The sequence below is a fragment of the Symphodus melops genome, assembly GCF_947650265.1.
Source record: "Symphodus melops genome assembly, chromosome: 16".
NCBI lineage: Eukaryota > Metazoa > Chordata > Actinopteri > Labriformes > Labridae > Symphodus > Symphodus melops.
This window is the reverse complement of record NC_136706.1, coordinates 12,179,351-12,198,501: the sequence shown is the minus strand read 5'-3', so window position 1 is coordinate 12,198,501 and position 19,151 is coordinate 12,179,351. Positions and strand designations below refer to the sequence as shown.

Here is a 19,151-nt window from a genome sequence, read left to right as displayed (position 1 = left end):
TCCGTGGAGAGGCGTTCAAGCACTTGATCAGAGCTCGGAATTCTGATCGTCGGTCTTCTATCGGGCCTAGGGGTGCCCTGTGCGCCAAAACTTTCAAACAGAGAGGAGCGTGTTGTTTAAAAGGATGTCGGGATATCCTCGGACGTCTTTGGAAGGACGTATGAAAGAGAAAGAGAGACTGGTTGTTCTGGGATTTTGTAGCTTGGGCTGTGTAGGGGAGGGTTGCACCTTCAGCCCCCTCCAATGAGAGGAGAGGGTTTCGGGTCCCCCCTTTCTTTCACATATAGATGTGAACTCCTGCAAAGGCCTCTGGGACCTTGAGTCTTCTAAAAGGGCCTTTGTTCTGTCTGAGGGTACTCTACTCAGGCTTTGCAGAGGGGAACAGGCCCAAGTCCTTTGTTTGCCTGTGCTCAACTTGGGATGCCCCAACATCCCCCCTTTGGCCTGAAGAGTGGGGATGCAGGTCACGGTCTTTAGGGCAATACGGGCCAACAGTCCAAGTGTTAGGAGGCAAACATACAGTTACAAGTTTTACTACCGAATAGTACATTTGAGAGGCATTTGGTCTGGGCAGACATTGAGGCAAAGTCTGGGCAGACTGTTATATCTAACACTAAACAAAACATAATCAGACATTACCAAAGCTTTGTTACTCAAGGCACAGTTCTTAGCAGGTGGTTTAGAACCACCAAAGCAATAAAGACACAATAACAATAAAAGCACGAAATAAAACAAAAGAGGAAAAGAAAAGAGAGATCGGCTGTTAGAGGTGTTATTGTTATGACTCACTCTCCCAATAGACCGGAGTCTACCGTTGGGGTGGTCCTGGTCTGTGTGAAGCGTGGCTGGACGAGCAGGATTGAGTCTAGCCTGGCCTGCAGTTTCTTAATGTAGTTATACATCATATAGGCCACCATGGCCGTGATGATCCAGCCACTAAGCAGGAGCCCTAGTGCAATCTCACTGACTGGATGGCTTGGCTCGGGGACTGGTCGAATCAAATGACTAAATTTAGTTGTGAGTCCAGTTGGTTTAAGGCTGAACTGTATCAATTTAGTCCCTTCAACTCTGAGTTGTTGTTGCAGGACTGTGTCAAGGGTTAGGTTGTGGCCCTTAAATGCGTCCATGACCTCGATCTCAGTGTCATGTATGGAGGGGTCGAGGGTGATGGAGGATGACATCATTGATGTGTATCGTAGCCCCCTTAGGGACGGTCATGAAGACCGTCTGGTTTGGCAATTTTAGCTTAGTGACTGTGTCATGGCGGTCATATGACATTAAGACTTCAGTGGCCGCTGTGCTGACTAGCCACCGATAGCCAGCTCTTTCTACTCTTGTCTCAGCTTCTCAATCTCGTGTTGACATGCTACCTTGACATTTCTGCTCAGGGGAGTCGTTCCTTAGGCCACATAGGTAGGTGGTGACATCCCTAATAAAGGGGTTGCTTGGACACACCCAATGGATGTCTTTGGTTTTGGTACACATGCCTAGATTGGGAATGAGGTACAGTGAAGGGTTCTCATCATGATATGCTATGGTGGATGGTGTCTTGAGGTATACGTGTGTGTTACCTTTCCAGAAACCCACATTAAGAATAGATTTCATCCTGTATATATTCTGCCTTTCTATAATCGGAAGGTTGAGGATAAACCCTATCTCTAGATTCTCAGGGTTCACTGCGATAGGGATTGCGCTACCCAGACTATACGCTAGGTGTACCTGTGAGGGTTGTACTACAGTGGTCGTAGCTGCCCTCAGGATCTGCTCTACCAAGTTCAAGGAGACCAGGTATGCTGGAATCTTTCCCCCACTCAGACTATTAACCGATGAACTTACTTCTCGAATCAAATCTTGCATTAAGTCCCTGATCACCCTTACATAGGTAATGTCTTCTTTTACCACTACTGACAGGGTGTCCAGAGCATGCAGGGTGTTGTTGAGGAGAGTGGAGTGTAAGTTAACGGTCACTATGGTACCCTGGAAGGTTTTCCCCAGGCCCTGGAGTTGTTCTTGTTGCGAAAGGAGTCTTTGCTGGATCTCTGGCAGTTCATCATCAAGTTCGCTCATGTGTCTCTGGAGGGTGCTTAAGCTGACTGTGTTAGCAGCGGACAGTCCGACCGAGAATAATGATCCAATGGCAGAGGCGGCAGCCAGCAGACCGCCAAGAAATCGTTTTGGTCGTGGTTTTCCACTGAGGTCCTCCTCAGTGACTAGGAACTTCTGTAGTTGCTCTAGGATATGGGTAGTGGTTTGTTTTGCCCGTTCTACTGTATCATGTGCTTGGAATCCACTTAGTCTTCCCTCAGTTAGTCGTGGGGGTAGACGAATGTGTCGTCGGTATACGTCCCAGGGATCGAGACGTACATAGATTCTTTGGGTGTAGAGGCCGCAATGAGTGATCAGCAGTCCTGGGATTTCTTGAAGGACCGTACCGGTCGGCGGCCCTGGTTCTACCACTTCGGTGGCGAGAACCATTGGTAGGTTCAGGAGGATGCAGAGTGCCCAAGGGAGTCCCATCCTGAAACAAACCAAAGTATAGTTACGGATGGATAATAGCGGGAGTTAGTACCAATTAGTCAGGGAGTTGGGTCAGGCTCCTGGTTTCCCGGTATCAATGATGGGTGTTCTATTGTTCCTGACGTGGGTTTTGTGTTTCCTCATCAGGCGTGTGAGCCGTTACGCCCCCTGGTGGCGGATATGGCTGGAATGGTTTGATCTGGTTTGCATGGACCCATTTGTATGTGGGTTTTTGCCTTTGTTTTGAGACCCTGATGCGGTAAGCTACTGGGGATAGCTTTCCCACTATCTCGAACGGGCCTGACCAGCTAGGGAGGAATTTCTTTGATATGCCTACTGGTTTGGTATATTTAAAATAAAAGACTTTGTCCCCCACTTGATACTCCTGATCGGACGATTTCTTGTCATAATAAGCCTTGGCTCCTTTAGCCGAGGCCTCCAGGTTTCCCTGGGCCCATGCGAACGTAACCCTGAGGTGGTCACGTAGGTTTGAGATGTATTGGTGGGCTGTATAGGCGGTTGCCACACTGATGTCTTCTGGCTGGTAGGGAAGGTGCAGAGGGAGTGTCATTTCCCTTCCCGTCATCATTTCAAATGGTGTTACCCCGGTGGAACGGTGTGGGGTTGCCCTGATGGCCATCAGTACCAGAGGGAGCTTCAGATCCCAATCCTTACCATTGTTGCTCACATACTTTTTGAGCATGCTTACCACCGTACGGTTGGTGCGTTCAACCTGGCCTGATGACTGAGGGTGGTGCGATATGTGGAACCTGACTTCCACCCCCAAGATCTCGAACAACGAGGTCATGACGCTGGAGGTGAAGTGTGTGCCACGATCTGAGTCGATAGAGAGTGGCAGTCCCCACCGGCTAAACACGTGGTTCAGCAGTAGTACTGCTGTCGTCGTGGCTGTGTCGTTGGGTGCTGGGAGGCACTCGACCCACTTGGTGAAGGCACATGTGATTGTGAGGAGGTATTTATTTCCTCGTGCCGACTTTGGGACTGGGCCAACCCAGTCGATCTGGAGGTTTGACCAAGGGAATGTGATCCCTCTCCGTTGGAGTGGGGCTCGCCCCAGGGGTTGAGAAGGTTGGAACTGGCAACAGATTAGACATCCCTGGACATAAGCCTTGGCGTCCCTGGCCATTGTTGGCCAGTATGCTACCTGTCTCAGGGTAGCTAGTGTAGCTTTATGCCCTCTATGACCTCCAGTTGGCGAGTCGTGTGCATGGGCTAGCATCACCCCCCTATGGTCGGTTGGCACGACCCACCGGGATGGTCCCTGTCCCTTTTGGGTATGGACTAACAGGTCCTTTTCCAACTTGAAGTTTGGGAGGTTGGGGTGAAGAGCTTTTAGTTCGTCCGAGTCTCCTGGCATGGCAGTAGAGGTCCCAAGTGGTTGTGGGTTCCTCAGCAGCTGTCGGATGGTCTGAAGAGCTGGGTCCCGCTCTTGCATGGAGACCAAGTCTGCATCTTCCGGTCCTTGACCCAGGTGCAGAGTTTGGTGACAGGCTTGAGGGTCCTCTTTCTTCTCCCTTGAGATTCGCCGAGTGATGGCGTTGACCTGACATGTTTCTGTTTCCGGGAGCCACGTGGGTTCGAACTCCCAGGGTGTACCCTGTATTGCCCCCAGCTTTGCTAAACGGTCTGCTTCATCGTTTCCCTCTTTGTCTGGGCCTGAAGTTTGGGAGTGACCCTTGAACTTCTTCCAATACACTGTCATCCCTTGTTCCGGTCACAGGCCAAAAACAGTTCTGAGTGTTTGACCTCCTTGTTTCTTGCATTCCTCATGTCATTTTCTTTCCAGAGTGGAAAGTGGGAGATGAAACTGTGACGGGCATAGTTGGAATCAGAACAAACTACAAGCTGGGACATTTGTGCTTTGGCTGCTTGTTGCAGGGCGATGAGGGCTGCCGCAATCTCAGCATACTGGCTGGTTTTGGGGCCAAGCTTGTAATGGTCGGGTTCCTCTGACTGTTGACCGGTCCACACGATCCCGACCCCTGCCAGAGGTTGGCATTCGTGGTGAAATGAGCACCCATCCACAAAAACCATGGGGAGGTTTTTACAGACATTTTCATCATAATGATGATGATTTGAGGGCAGTGTCGGTGACACCACTGACACCAGGTGGGGGGTCATTGGCTCGTCGCAGTCACAGTGTTGGCAATCCGCCAGGCCTTGGCCTAAGGCCATCTTTAGATTCTGGGCATATTTGACCTCAATGTCATAGCCCTGTAGTGCCATCATCCACGAGGCGATGCGGCTGTTGGTGACTCGACCCTCTCGTAGTCTCTGGCTGTTCAAGAACATGACAGGTTGATGGCAGGTCTCAATGATGACCCTCTGTCCTCCGATGTAGCTGCGGAAATGTTCAACAGCCCAGACGGTTGCGAGGAGGGCCTTCTCACAGTCTGAAAACTGTATTTCAACACTGCTCAGGGGGCGGCTCGCATAAGCTACTACTCTCTTATCTGTGTCATGCATTTGTGCTAGAGCAGCGCTAAGGCACTGGGGGGAGAAGCCTGCTTCCAGGTAGAATTCTTTGTCTTTGTCTGGGTAGGCTAGGCACTGTGCCGAACACAGTTTGTCCTTCATTTGAATGAAAGAGTGCTCCTGTGCCTCTTGCCATTCGAACGCTTTATCCTTGCGAAGGAGCGTTGTCATGGGCCTGGCTATATCTGCGTAGTCTTCAATGAATTGACGGGAGTAGTTGCAGACGCCCAGAAAACTCCTGAGCTCTGACAAGTTGGTGGGGGCTTTGATGTCTTTGATGGCTCTAAGCCGTCCGGCTTGCGGCTCAATGCCCTCTGCCCCTACTGTTAGGCCCACGTACTCCACCTTGGTACGACACCACTGGCCCTTGGCGATGGCCAGTTTGGCTCCTGCGTTGGATAACTGGTTAAGCACGTGACGGATCTCTGCCAGATGTTCCTCAAACGACCGACTTCTTATCAGGATGTCATCCACATAGATGAGGTTACCGCGGGCTGCGGCGTCGCTCATTGCCTTATGGAGGAAAATATTGAACTCTGCTGGGGAGTTTGAGTACCCAAAGGGACAGCGGTTCCAGGTGTACTGGCGGTTACCGAAAGAGAAGGCTAGTTTGTACTGGTCCCCTGGATCCACTCTCATGGTCCAGAACCCGTTGGCCACGTCAACCGTCGAAAAGAAACACGCCCCCTTGACTTTAGCTAGTTCTTGATCCAGATGGATCATAGGCCAGCGCGATAGCGGGACTTGCTTGTTCAGAGGCCGGTAGTCGATGGTCAGGCGCCATTTACCGGTGGGTTTCAACACTGGCCAGATGGGGGAGTTGTACGTCGAGTTACATTACCTGATGATCTGTTTCTCGAGCAGCTTGTCCAAAATTTCTTGAATGGATTCGTATGCGGCCAGTGGGATCTTGTACTGACGTACGAACGTCGGTGGGGCTTTTGGGTCTGTTGGGATGCGAACAGTGTGGATGTCAGTGACTCCACAATCCTGGGAGTCCCGTGAAAAGATGGACTGGAACTCACGGAATAAGTTCCGTAGAGCCCTCTTCTGGTCCTCGGTTGTCAGTGCATCTGCTTTGCCAATCTGCAGCTCAATTTCTGACTCAAAGCCGAGGTACGGTTCTGGGTTGAGGCCAGCATTGTCCTGACTTGGGGTCGTGTCTCCTGGCTGTGCAACCAAAGCGTGTACGACCATGTTCCCTTCTCGGTCCAGGGAGGCGCTACAGATGGCTTCACCCTGCAACATGTCATGACCAGCAATCTTAATCATATTGGTCGGGAAGGTGAATGCGACTTGACTGGAAGCGTCATTACTATTTAAGGAGGGGGGGAGCTCTCCGATGACAGGGACGGTTAGCTCAAAATCGTGAAATGAGCTGTCAATTAGCATACCCAGTGGTTGATGGGGTTCCACGTGAATGGTGGAGTGGGTGAGATTCTGGACCAGCAGATATGTAGAGCGGTTGTCCAGTTCAAGCAATGGGGTACCGCAGACCGTTAAGTGGAGTTCCCCAAAGTAAGGAAGAGGCTGAAAGAAAGCCTGCTGGCCGGGTATCCTCTGTCCTCTAGGGATCACGAGCCGAATGGGGACACCTGCTGTTCTGGCAGGTATGGTTACCTGCATTTCACTGGCCGCTTGACATGCCTTTGGAATGGTCTGGCCTGATTTTAGGTGTTCAAGCTCCGGGGCCAGTTCACAGGGTTCAGCCTCGGCCTGGGACCACAAAACTTGGTTGATTGTGTCTAGCTGGGCCCCCAATCTGACGAGGAGGTCGGATCCCACGAGGAACGGGAATCGGAGCTGGCGGGTAACACTGACCACATGAGCAACCTTCCTCCTTCCCAGCTGAATGGACAACATACAGACACCCGGGGACTTCAGACGAACCTGCGGTGACTCCGCCGACAAGATCCAATGTCTCAAAGGGGCCAGCGTTAGGGAGGACCCATTGTTGCAAAGCTCTTCGTATAGGTCATGACTTATTGCGGACTTCTCAGACCAGAGAGCCAACCCGGCTTCTGCAATTTCCAGACCATTCAGGCGAACTTCTCCGACTATCAGGGGGCAGTACAGCGTGGAGTTGGTACCCTTCAGTGAGCACAGGAATGACTGATGTGCTTGGAATGGTGTTGATTTGTTCCCTGGGGTTGAGGGAAACTGAAAGGTGTTATTCCCGGGATTTGGCTCCAGGGGGGGCATGAGCATAGGTAAGGTGATCCCAGATTCTCGGATGGCGGCCACCTGTTCATTGTCGGCGGGTTGACCGCCCTCAGGCGTTAGTGGTTTAGGTACACTTACTTGAGCCCAGATGTGTCCTCGGTGACAGTCGATTAATGGAGCCAGCCGGTCCAGCAGGTCTTGACCAATCAGAAGTGGTTCTGTATCAAGGAGACAGATGCACACCGGATGGACAAGGGTCATGTCCCGAAAGGAGAGGTCGACCCATGCACGCCGCGTGATTGGGGAGCTGTCTTGGGTGAAACTGGTAATGCTCATGTTGCAGTTCTCAAGTTGTAGCGGCTTGCCGAGGGAGAGCATGGTTCTAGCCAGTTTTGTAAAGGTTTCTGAGCTCATTAGACTGATTTCGGAGCCAGAGTCAAGTAGGGCCAGGGTGTCGATACACCCCCCTAGTATTACTGGGGTGTAGATTCGCTTGGTCTTGCCCTGACGGACAAGGTCACCCAGGAAGGTTAAAAAGGTGGGGGAAACCTCAGGTGGGGAAACGCTAGGGAGCCCACTGGGCTTTTTGGGGTCTCTTCCCCATCCGACAAAGTAGACTTTAGCGGTGGCGGGGGACGTCGTCCGGGTCCGAGCTAGTCATGCGTCTGACCTATCCGCATCAGGTTTTGGTTGCTGGTCAGCGGAGGTGGATGGTTGTTGTTGGGCTTCCCTTTTGTGCACTGTTTCTTCCACGCACAGACGAATCATCTCTGCTATCTCTGGGTTCCATCCTTTTTCTTTCGCGTAACCCTGGGGTCTCTCTCTAGATTTACTCCTTTGTCTGGAATAGTTGTCATCCCTGAACTTTACTCCCTGTTTGGGATAGTTTGGTTGCGGTGGCCGGTATTTAGACCGCGACCGGTCCCAGCCGCCGTCTCTTTGGTTCTGTTGCCTTTCTGGTGGATAAGACGGTTCCGTGTGCCTTGTTCTAGTTGTTGTCTTGGGACATGGTAGTTCATCACCCTCAAGTGCCAACAAATGTTCCTCTGGAGTCGTGATTTCTAGGACCCGGGGGCTGTTTTCCGGCTTATTGATTTCAGGCCGCATTCGCGTTTGCCAAGCTTCTTGAGCGTACTTCTTCATCTCCCGCATATTAAGTCGACCCGTCCTACAATACATGGTGACATCGTATCGTATGCCTTCATGTAGGTTGTGCAGAAACAGTGACTTGAAAGCATGATCTTCCTCCATACCTGGTGCTTTCCGACCTTGGAAGTAAGCGGTCCTTAGGTGCCGGTAGTACTCCCTGGGGGCTTCATGCTTCTTCTGCATGACATTGAAAGCCCCAAGTGTTGCAGCGGCTGAATCTGTGAAAACTGAATACAGTTCCTGGAGGGCCCTACAGAGGGCAGGGTAGTGGTCCCGGATGCTTGACGGGAGTGTCTCCATGAAAGCCCGGACACCACTAGATGTGGTTTTCCAAATCAGCTTCAGTTTTTCACGTGGAGATGCATACGGCAGGTCACAGAGGCAACGCTTGACCTCCCTAAGGTAGTCATCAACGCTGGAATTCGGGTTGCTTGGGTCGAAGCGTTCGACATCTTTGGCCATGGCTTCTAGGTGTCTCGTTCGTAAACCTTGGAAGGGTTTACCCTGGTAGGAGCTGTCCGAATCGGACGACTCGTACCTTCCACGGCTCTCTGGGTAAGATGCATGTCTCTGGTTCTGTCGCGTGAATCTGACTAGAGCACGGGAGTAGTCTGTGTCGGATGTGGCCCGATATTCCCCTCTATCTCTAGGGGGTGAGAAATCCCTCTCTATGCGGGTGGTAGGCCGGTAGTGCCTGGTACCTGAACCATCCCTGGATTCTCTCCTGCTTCTAGGGGGCGAAAAATCCCTTCCTTTGCGGGGAGGAGACCGGTAGAATTCGAGATCTGACACCGTCTGATACTCTTCTCTGCTGCTTCTCAGGAGGGATGAATCCCTATTCCTGTGCGGTGGGTACCTTTCCTGTTTGAAACGTATTTGGTACTGGCTACCCTGTGCTACATTCCTCCGCGGCGGTGCTTCTTCCTCTGAGGAGGTTTGATGATGTTCATTCTTAACCAGCAGTGTGTCCCTGTGGTTGTAGGAGGGGGTGCGCCCTGCTGTGGGTGCAACGTCTCGGCGTTCCCTTTTCTCAAGATTTTTCAGCATGTCCACCTCTTTCTTCCAAGGACTTGGTTCAGTCCCCCATCCTTCATCTGACGACTCCTCAGTTGACTTGTGGGCTGCGGTACTAACCTGCTTATCCTGACTTCTGGGTCACACGTCACTTTGCTGCTTTTGTCTGGTCAACGTGCTGTTTTCTAGCAGTGTTTCCTTTTCCTCCCGCAGGGCCTTACATTCATCCTGCAAGGTCTTCAACATCTCCTGCTTTTCTTTGAAGTCATCCCATAGGTTCTGTTTTGCTTCCTGCACCTCGGCTAGTTGTGCCCGGTATTTGTGGTCCTGCACATGCGATCTGCGTAGGGAAAGGAGGAGGAGTTGGCCTAGTACATCCGCAATTGTGCGTGACGGTTTTCCTGTTGGATTATTCACATAGTCAACCAAGTCGTTCAATTTGTCTTCGCAGATGTCCATTGTGTAGGAGTTCAGACGGGTGAGCTCCTCTGGAGGGAGGTGGATGAGAACTGCCACTGCTTCTTGCAGGGAGGGGTCGTTTGATCCCATGGGGTCAGCAGTTCCGGGCTGACGCCCGTCTTCTGAGTACATTCTGTGGTTAAGAGTGATCCTGGCTCAGGATTTTGGCGTATTTAAATACTAGACAGAGTTGCAACACAACCAACAGGGGCAATTCTGATCTGAGGTTTCCAACTAGATCACTGCAATCTGTCCTGGCAGGTAGGTGTGAGCATTCACACCTGGTCACACCTCTCAAGCAACTGGTTTTGCAACAACTGAGGTTTTTACTTTCAACTGGACAAATGGCTAACGTGTTGTCTGAAAACAACACTAACCATGCAACACTACTAAACCACTCACTAACCTCAACACGCAACAGCACAACTAACACCCCACTTGATGTTTGCTTTGCTTTACTAACAACAGAAGTGATCTCCCCAAAGAAAAGAGTATTTCTTTAGAAGATTCACTTTATGGTTAAAAATTTGGATCACTGTGGACAAACAATGTGACAAAGCTGGTTTATTAAGAGCCTCACACGGGGCACCATTATGTTGGGAATTTTCAGGAGCGAATACCTGACCAACGGTTATGTTGGGTTTTATGACGTAAAATTTGATTGTCAAAATAAATTAATAATTAAGTTTATTTAATTATTAATCTAAATCAATAATTGTTATTAAACTGTGTTTAATAAACCTCGGGGCACCACCCTGTTAACAGGGAACAATTAAAATATTACCAATATCAGTCTCAAATTATTTAATCAAATACTAATATCATTAATAATTAATAATCTGTATTTAATTGAAGGTGTGAAATCCGAACACAAAGCCCTTTCACCCAGCCTAAGTCACAAAGCAAATTCACAGTGATCACAAACAACGACTTTTTTAAGATATAATAGAATTTATTTAACAAAGCAACATCAAGTAAATCAATGAAACCCAATCAAACAAATAACCATCATAAGCCAAACTACAATTAACAAACAAAACAAACAAGCGTGGCACGTGTGTGTGTGTGTGTGTGTGTGCGCGTATGTGTGTATGTGTGTGTGTGTGCGCGCGTATGTGTGTATGTGTGTGGGTGTGTGTGTGTGTGTGTGCGTATGTGTGTGTGTGTGTGTGTGTGTGTGTGTGTGTGTGTGTGTGTGTGTGAGAGAGAGAGAGTGTGGGGGCGAGGTCAAGATGGCCGCATGGCCACGTGTATCCACGTAATGGCGGCTATGTTACCTAGCGGAATCTAGCTAACTCTATCTCTTAGCTAAACAAAGTGGGGTGTGTGCGTGAGTGTGTGTGCGGGAGTTAGAGAAAATGGGGCAAGATGGCGGTGTAGTCACGAGCTGTCACGTAATGGCGGCGACTAAGCCCAGATTTCCTAAACTCCTATGGTCTCTAATAGATCTCGCTAACGCTAACCCTATCCCTACCTTCTTGATATGTGTGTGTGTGCGTGTATGAACAGGCACCTATTCGTGTGTAGGTGGACGGGTGTGAGTGTGTTAGTCGAGAAAAGAAAGAGAAGATAAAGAAAAACAGCGTGTCCCAGGAGTCGGGATCACACTCTGAATCTCACGTACAACTCGAGTTCTAACTCCACTATCAGAGTCCAATGGCTAAATTTCCGTCAGTCAGCGTTACATTGGTCACCCTGATCGTGAAGCTATTAGTCGGTTGTAACGCTACCGTTCACAAATAAAACACACAATGGGGCACGGCGGCCCAAAATAAGGGAATTAATTACGAGTTTAAACCCGGGACGCGGTAGTCCGGGACAAGTAAACACAGGTTTCCCTATAACCTCTGGACGCCACGGCCCATGAACAAAACAAATACACCAAAATTTAAACAATAACTCAGTTATTACACACTCTCTAAGTTAACTGCCCAGACCTATATCTAAGCCTCACTTGAAACCGTTCGTCCCCGGTTGATGAGATGAAACAAGTCCGTAGATGGAGCGGTCTTCACCCGTCTCCAGGCAGCCCACTGGTGGGTAAAAAGAATGGCGGTGAGTCCCCGAGGGTAAAAGAAGCCGAGGTATCCTCCGTCGAGCAAGGTGATCTCCGTGAATATCCTGTCTTTGCAGGACTAACAAACTGTAATCTTTACGATTACCAAATACCGTTTAACTCGGTAGTAAAGACGCTCTCCGTGGAGAGGCGTTCAAGCACTTGATCAGAGCTCGGAATTCTGATCGTCGGTCTTCTATCGGGCCTAGGGGTGCCCTGTGCTCCAAAACTTTCAAACAGAGAGGAGCGTGTTGTTTAAAAGGATGTCGGGATATCCTCGGACGTCTTTGGAAGGACGTATGAAAGAGAAAGAGAGACTGGTTGTTCTGGGATTTTGTAGCTTGGGCTGTGTAGGGGAGGGGTGCACCTTCAGCCCCCTCCAATGAGAGGAGAGGGTTTCGGGTCCCCCCTTTCTTTCACATATAGGTGTGAACTCCTGCAAAGGCCTCTGGGACCTTGAGTCTTCTAAAAGGGCCTTTGTTCTGTCTGAGGGTACTCTACTCAGGCTTTGCAGAGGGGAACAGGCCCAAGTCCTTTGTTTGCCTATGCTCAACTTGGGAGGCCCCAACAGAAGTGATCTATGTATTCCGTGATGGTGTATGTCTCTGAGTTGCAGTCAGTAACAATGGGGCAGCCGACTGGAACCACAGAGGAGACTGTCCAGAGCTGTGTCCCGTTCCAGAGGCTGCAGCCTTGGGAGGCGGTCCACGAAGGCACGTCCTCCGTGGACCGCGAAGGCTGAACCGCGCGGTCTAACAAATGAGATGGTCTGGTCTTCCTACTTATGTAACGAACTGTTCGGTCTCCTAGCAACCCTGACAGCGTCCGTTTCTGACAGATCAATTAACGTTTGTTTGTTTCATGGTGGAGAAGTCCCAGCAGCGTGAGATTAAGGCCGAGAGTCCGGCTGTCCAGCACAGGGACAGCCTGGGTTTTCTTTTTTCTTTCAATAAAATTAAATGTAAATACCCCTGTAGAAAAGGCCCAAAGTTAGGGACATGTCTGATAACGCGAGAAGTGAAGTATCAACAAGCAGACGAGAGAGCTTCGGTTGTGACGTTATAATTCAATAGAAGCTGTGTGTGCGTAGATGAAAGTGTGAGTATTTATCTCTTGTATAATTATCACATTGTTTACTCATGTTGATGTTGTTTGGTTGCATGAAAGTCGGAGCCTGCGTGCTCGCGGTATGATCGGTCACGTTAATGATAGCTGATTGCATGCATGCTAATTTACGTCCCTCTGCTCACTTGACTCTGCGCGTCAGTGTGAGATGTGTCATGTTGATTTGGAGGCATGTTCATTTATACACTTATTACGGTGTTTTAAGATAGTTGTGATTGAGCCGAAAGTGTTTAGTGTCGAATTGTTATTCATGTTGCGTTTCAACTACGCTAATTTGGTAACCGGATGTAGCAGCTTGCCTGCATGTTTCAAAATAAAAGCATCCTGCTGGTTTCGGTAGTTAGAGGATTTGTATGACAGGATTGAAATGTTAAAGAGGCCTGTACATTCTGTGTTTAAGTTGTTAGTTTAAGTTAGTGTAAAGAGAAATGTGATTTTATAATTACTGAATCGCTTGCTGTGTAAATGCATGGTTATATTTCACTGATGTTACTTTATATAGGAGAAGTCATTTATGTTATTCTGTATTATTGATACTGTATTTTGTAATTCTTTCTTTTTATAGAAACCACACATTCACATTCACATGCATAACTGAAGCAACCAGTTACAACTACTTGTATGTGCTGCTCTATTGGAAGTAAAGAAGAGCTGAACAGTGAAATCTCTCTCTCTGCCTTTCATTCATCATACTCCCTGGAACCGTGGCCTTAAGTGGTGTTCTGGCCGACACTTTGGTGTGAACCTAGTGATTATAAATAAATAACATTAAACATAGCAAACATAACAAATATGTAACAAAATAAATCATTTCCATTTAAATTAGATTTTTTTATTCATATAGTTTTTATATTAAACGTTGCAGCAGGGAGAACTTCTTCTCCATCTGTGCCTCGCTCTCTTGCGCCCTCGTCTCTGCTGCCTCCCACTGAAACCTCAAGTCCTCTTTGATGGGGTCCATCAGCTGCCTTTCGAAGTCCCTCTCTCTCTTTTCTCCTGCCTGGCTCTCCTCTCTTTTTCTCCCTGACCTCTCCTCCTCCTGGTCCCCCGCCTCGCTGGGCCCTGGTCTGTCCTCAGGGATGGAGGCGATGAGGACAGGGGTTGAGGTGGACTGTCTCTGATCCAACACCTCATCCATAAGGACAAACCAGGGTCAAACTCGCACCTTCTCCTGATCCTGGACACTTGCAGATGAAATTAATCATGACAGTTGACAACAACAGCAACAGAAATGTTAGCAAAAGTCAATTTATTCATTTGTGTGAATATAACTTATATACATTCAAGTGAATGCACAGATGACATGTATTTCTTTTTAAGGTTGTCCCTTTTTTTTGGCCCTGCACACACTTCCAGCCCAGCCCATTGACTCCAAAATAGTTCCTATTACAGAGAAAACACGAGAAAAGGGAAAGCAGGTTTACACCAGGGTGAAAAATAACACACAGGCCTCAAAAATAATTTATTTTGATGCCCTATTTTGGATTTAAAAAACAGAAAGTCAGTTTGCATCCATGTGACACCATGAGTGTTTTATTATTGTGGGCTTTACATGGGATGAGGACTAATTATAGCTTTAAGTACAAGATGGTTATACGGCGATAATATGGCCAGTTGTTTTCCTTAATGTTACCTCCAAGCTAAGCTGGCTGTGTTCTTCACTCCTGTGAACAGATGATCATGTTTCCCCTGCAGCTGGATGATCTAAGCAGTTTGCTCCCTAAAACCAAAACATGTTTAAGAAATGTGACGTTAAATTATGCTTTACTCTGTTTGGCTGCTGAAGTCATATCAAACGGTCTAAGTTCACAACCCGTCGAAATGCTTTTAACTTTTTGTGCGTAGCAAAGTCTGTTAACTCTACTAAAAACAAAGTAAAGTAAGAAATAAACTAACGTTAACTCAACAAACATCAGGTTGAGTTGTAACTTTAGCCTAACTTATCGCTAACTTTACAGCATTAACGTTAGAGGTCCCGCATCATCAGTGAGCAGGAATCAACAAACATTAGCTTTTCAGTCGCCTTCCTCTTTAAACATGGCTATCGTTACCTATTTAAATGAAAAAAATCAAATACTTGCATTTAAAAGTGAAATTCAGATCAGCTGCGCTGGCCGGGCTTGAGGGTGCCGGGGATGCCATTGTTTACATTAATGTTGAATGTCCCTTGTGTGCAATGCATCTTGGGAGGTGAAGGCAGCAAAGGATCCAACTAGTGAAGCCTCCAAAATTGGGGAAGGAAGGCTGCATGTCTCGGCTGCATTCGAAAGATCCGCTGAATTGGGACAGCACTTGTCGCGCCGGTGTAACGTAATATATTTTTTCTGTGTCAATCAATCAATAAATCAATCTTTATTTATATAGCGTCAATTCATAACATAGCGTTATCTCGAGACACTTTACAAAAGCAGGTAAAGGACCTTACTGTTTGTCTGTTAACATTAACAAAAGAGCAGGTAACAAGACCATGCTCATTGTTATGTTTACAAAAAGCAGGTAAAGGACTTGAAATTCAATTCAATTACTGTGTGCGTGGGTGTGTGTGTGTGGTTCCGGGCTACTCGGGGAGCCATGTGCCGCCATAGAGGCCCTGGTGGAGTTTTTCATTTGCTCTATTTCAGGAATTTACAATACTACTGCTGCTGCTGCTGCTATAGATTAGCTGAAGAAAATGAGGAAAATGGAGGCCTCGCAAGTTACACTGGGGATAAGTGCAAACAAATGCAGACATTGCTCGCAGTTAAAACATATTTTATCTCAGGTTGCATCCAGGGGATATATATTTGACACATATGCATGCATTGGATTTGTTGGACCAAACGGGAGATACAGGGCTGATCCAATATTTGGATGCATGAAGAAGAGAGCCAAATAGTGTAATCTCAGGAGGAAGTGGGATAGATTAAGGAAAATTGCTAAACCTGATGTAGGAAGGGTTACACAGATTAGCACTAAAACTGTCAGTTGTTACACTGACCATAGCCAGGACCATCGAGGCTTGTGTCAACTATATAGTCCCGCAGAAGAAGAGATGGTGCTTCAACTTAGCTTGAACTTTTCAGAAGTGACACTGAAGATGACTTCAGAGGTTTCCGTGATGTGGAATGAGATGAGTTTGGTAGACTGGCTTGTTATGTTTATTAATTGTTGGAATGTTCTTTATGCCGTTGTGTAGCTGAAAAAACTGTTAATGTGTACCGGACACCTATTAGCTTGTTGTTCTGTGTGCTATTGTGTTGTTGAATAACTTGTCTTTCCAGATTACACATCTGTTGTTGGTCTTGGATTTTGTGAAATAAATGCAATCTATAGTCAGGTGTGACATTTAGTCCGTAAAATATGGTGGCTAGCGCTGAATCATCTTGGTTCAGAAAAAAAAAAATAAACTCATGAAAAGACATGGCCCACGCGTAACCTGTTACCATAGAAACCATTGTCCATCAGATCATGTCAATACAGACACGCAGATCAGATCTGGTAACCTACAATTTGTAAAGTGGACAGTCAGTCAATTAGAATGGATTCTGATTGGATTTGGGGAAATATTGGATTTGGCGTCAGTCTGAAAAAAGCCTTATAGATGAGTTGTTTCTAGACACAGATTACATTACATACTGAATATAGACTCATCAAAAGTGGCTTTGTGTTTTTCTTTACAACAAACAAGGACAAAGTGACATTCAGAGTTAAAGTGCTTTAAGTGCCTGCTGAGGTAAAGTGCCGGTGTATTAAAGAAGTATTGCATATGATGTTGCCCTAGACCCTGTCACTGTTTCAAGTGCTGGTGTAATTGTACAAAGCCCTATTCATGGCTTTCAGTAATGTGACCGTAGCAGAGGGCTGGAGGATAAAAAGTGCTCAGAAAAGGAGTAGCCACCATTGTAGAAATGTAGTACAGATGTTTTTATTGAACATTTTCTATAACCAAGATATGTTTATATCACCTGACAACCAAAGTAAAACTTCAAGAGGAGATATTAAAAGAAATCGTAAGATTGCTTGCGATGCAGCTGCTTCATGCCGTGTAGTTATTTCTTAAAATAAAAAAATAGAAAAACATAATGATTCCCTGACAGAAAATGCACAGTCCTGTCAGGAAACACATTTTGCAGCACATCAAGGGGAAAAAAAATGAACAAAACATTCTAATTACCATATGTATGCAAATGACATCAATTTATGACACAATTCATCTTTGGCAATCACTTAACATTTTAATCATGATAGTTATAAATGGTTACCTTTTCATTATGGCCTCTAATTAATTATACATCGCATGAGACACTGTTGTGGGAGGTTTTGAAGAATGTGACACACTGAGGAGAAACAATGAAGAGAGCTGCATTAATGGCTCAGGGAGCCAGGGTTTCTGAGGAGAGACTAAATGTCTTTTCTCTCACAGGTTTATCTAATGATTTCATGATTGACTAACAGGGCTGCAGCTGTGTGATCAGGTTACAAAGGGGAAGAGATGTTACAGTTTGTCATTCACATGTCCGAATGTTTGGGGCCACAGGAGCAGTATAACTGACATTATAGATGAAATTATTTCTGGTGATGTGTGTGTGAGCTGAGTGAGCCTTGGCAGCAGAAGTCTCCAGTCATGTGTTGTTGTGTTTGTCAGTGTTGTGACATTTTGAGCTGTAGGAAAGCAGAACAGCAAGTGCTGGAGTGTCAAAATGACAAGAAAGATGACAGCCGACATGTTAACCAAGCTCTGAAGACAATGTCCATCTGAAAGCTGTCACAGTTATGTCACAAAAGGTTTTCAGAGTTTGGGAGAACAGACTCTGACTGAAAAAAATCCAACAGTTTTCATTTGAAGCCCAGAGGTTTTGAGCACAAACAATCAGTAATTCTCCAGTGTCAGAATACAGCCGGTCTAAAATGTCCGAACAGCCACCTCTGCACGACGCACATTTATTGGAAGATGCAGAGCGGAAATTGCAAGTTAATCAATTCCGGCCTGATCTGTGAAAACCTGGCATGTAAGACCAGTACATTAGCCCCATATGCTCCTCATTATGTGCACCAGTGGGCACGGCTAAAGAGTCAACCTCATCAGGCTCAACTACATGCTGGAGAAATGGAAAAGACATGAGTCATGATGGAGTCATCTGGTAGCGTTTGGAATGCATGTGTGAAAGTCCACGCAAACGCAAACTATTTGCTGGCAACCCAGTGGGGGAAAAAAAAAGATGTAGAACAGAGATGATAAATGGCTGATTCAGAGATTGAGTAATTGACTTTGTATTCAAATTCTTAGTTTTGCAAACATAGTCCCAGACTCTTCCTCTGTAGGTCCGTGATCCGAAATCTGACTTTCAATATCCAGAAAAAGTAGAGAAACCTCCTTATTGCTGCCTCTGCACGAAAGTCAATAACATGTTTCTTCCCCTCCCAGCAGCAGTCACCTTGTAACATACATTTTTTTGTCAACACAAGTTTGAATGTATGGATTGAGTCAAATGTTCATATTGTGCATGTCATTGAGGCTTCAGTGGCTTATTTTGCATTCACTATAAAAGGCATGACTTACCCACCAGCAAGTTTGCGCACAGTAACGGGTTAATCACATGTCATTTTTAATGTTTGACCAATTAACCGATGCTTATAGACTAAAGATCAAAAAACTCAGATTTCCAGTGTAGTTTTTGATGCTTTTCATAACAGTTAACGCATATTAAACTGCTAAATAAACATGTTTTGCTGTACACTCAGCTAGGCTTTGTCACAGTGACGCATATACTATTTTAGTATGAAATAGAAAGGCAGATTTTGTTCAGTCTTTTGAAGATTAATTTTCACTGAAAGATGAATTATGCCTTTGTGAATATCATTATATGTGGCAGTCTTAAATGAACTTTTTCTCAAACGGTGGGGCCTGCCTCCCTGGTGTGCTTGTGCAACTTCTGGTTCTGGTTTACTTTTTTGCTAACATAGCGTTAACTTAGTTATCCTTGCCTTAATCAACATGAATTCAGTTTAAATGCATCCAGACTTGCTTTCAGTCACATATCTGCAGGATTTAAAATGTCGCACTCCGTCTTCAAACTATTACAATTTCCCATCTAAACATGAATTCATCCTTCACTCTCCTTCTCTCACTCTATCCCAACAATAATACACTATCCTGCTGAAAGTCACTTGAGGCACAGAGCACTTGTGTTTA

At 46.7% G+C, this 19,151-nt stretch overlaps 1 protein-coding gene across 1 annotated transcript; it reads right to left on the bottom strand.

Annotated features, from left to right (window-relative positions):
- Positions 1-730: 730 nt before the first annotated feature.
- LOC306837111 (uncharacterized protein) lies at positions 731-11,980 on the bottom strand. Its single transcript, XM_079364617.1, has 2 exons — positions 11,753-11,980; positions 731-2,518 (listed from the first exon to the last, which is right to left on the bottom strand). The coding sequence occupies exon 2, from the start codon at positions 2,515-2,517 to the stop codon at positions 1,348-1,350; it is 1,170 nt and encodes a 389-aa protein (XP_079220743.1). The 5' UTR covers position 2,518; positions 11,753-11,980; the 3' UTR covers positions 731-1,347.
- Positions 11,981-19,151: the final 7,171 nt, after the last annotated feature.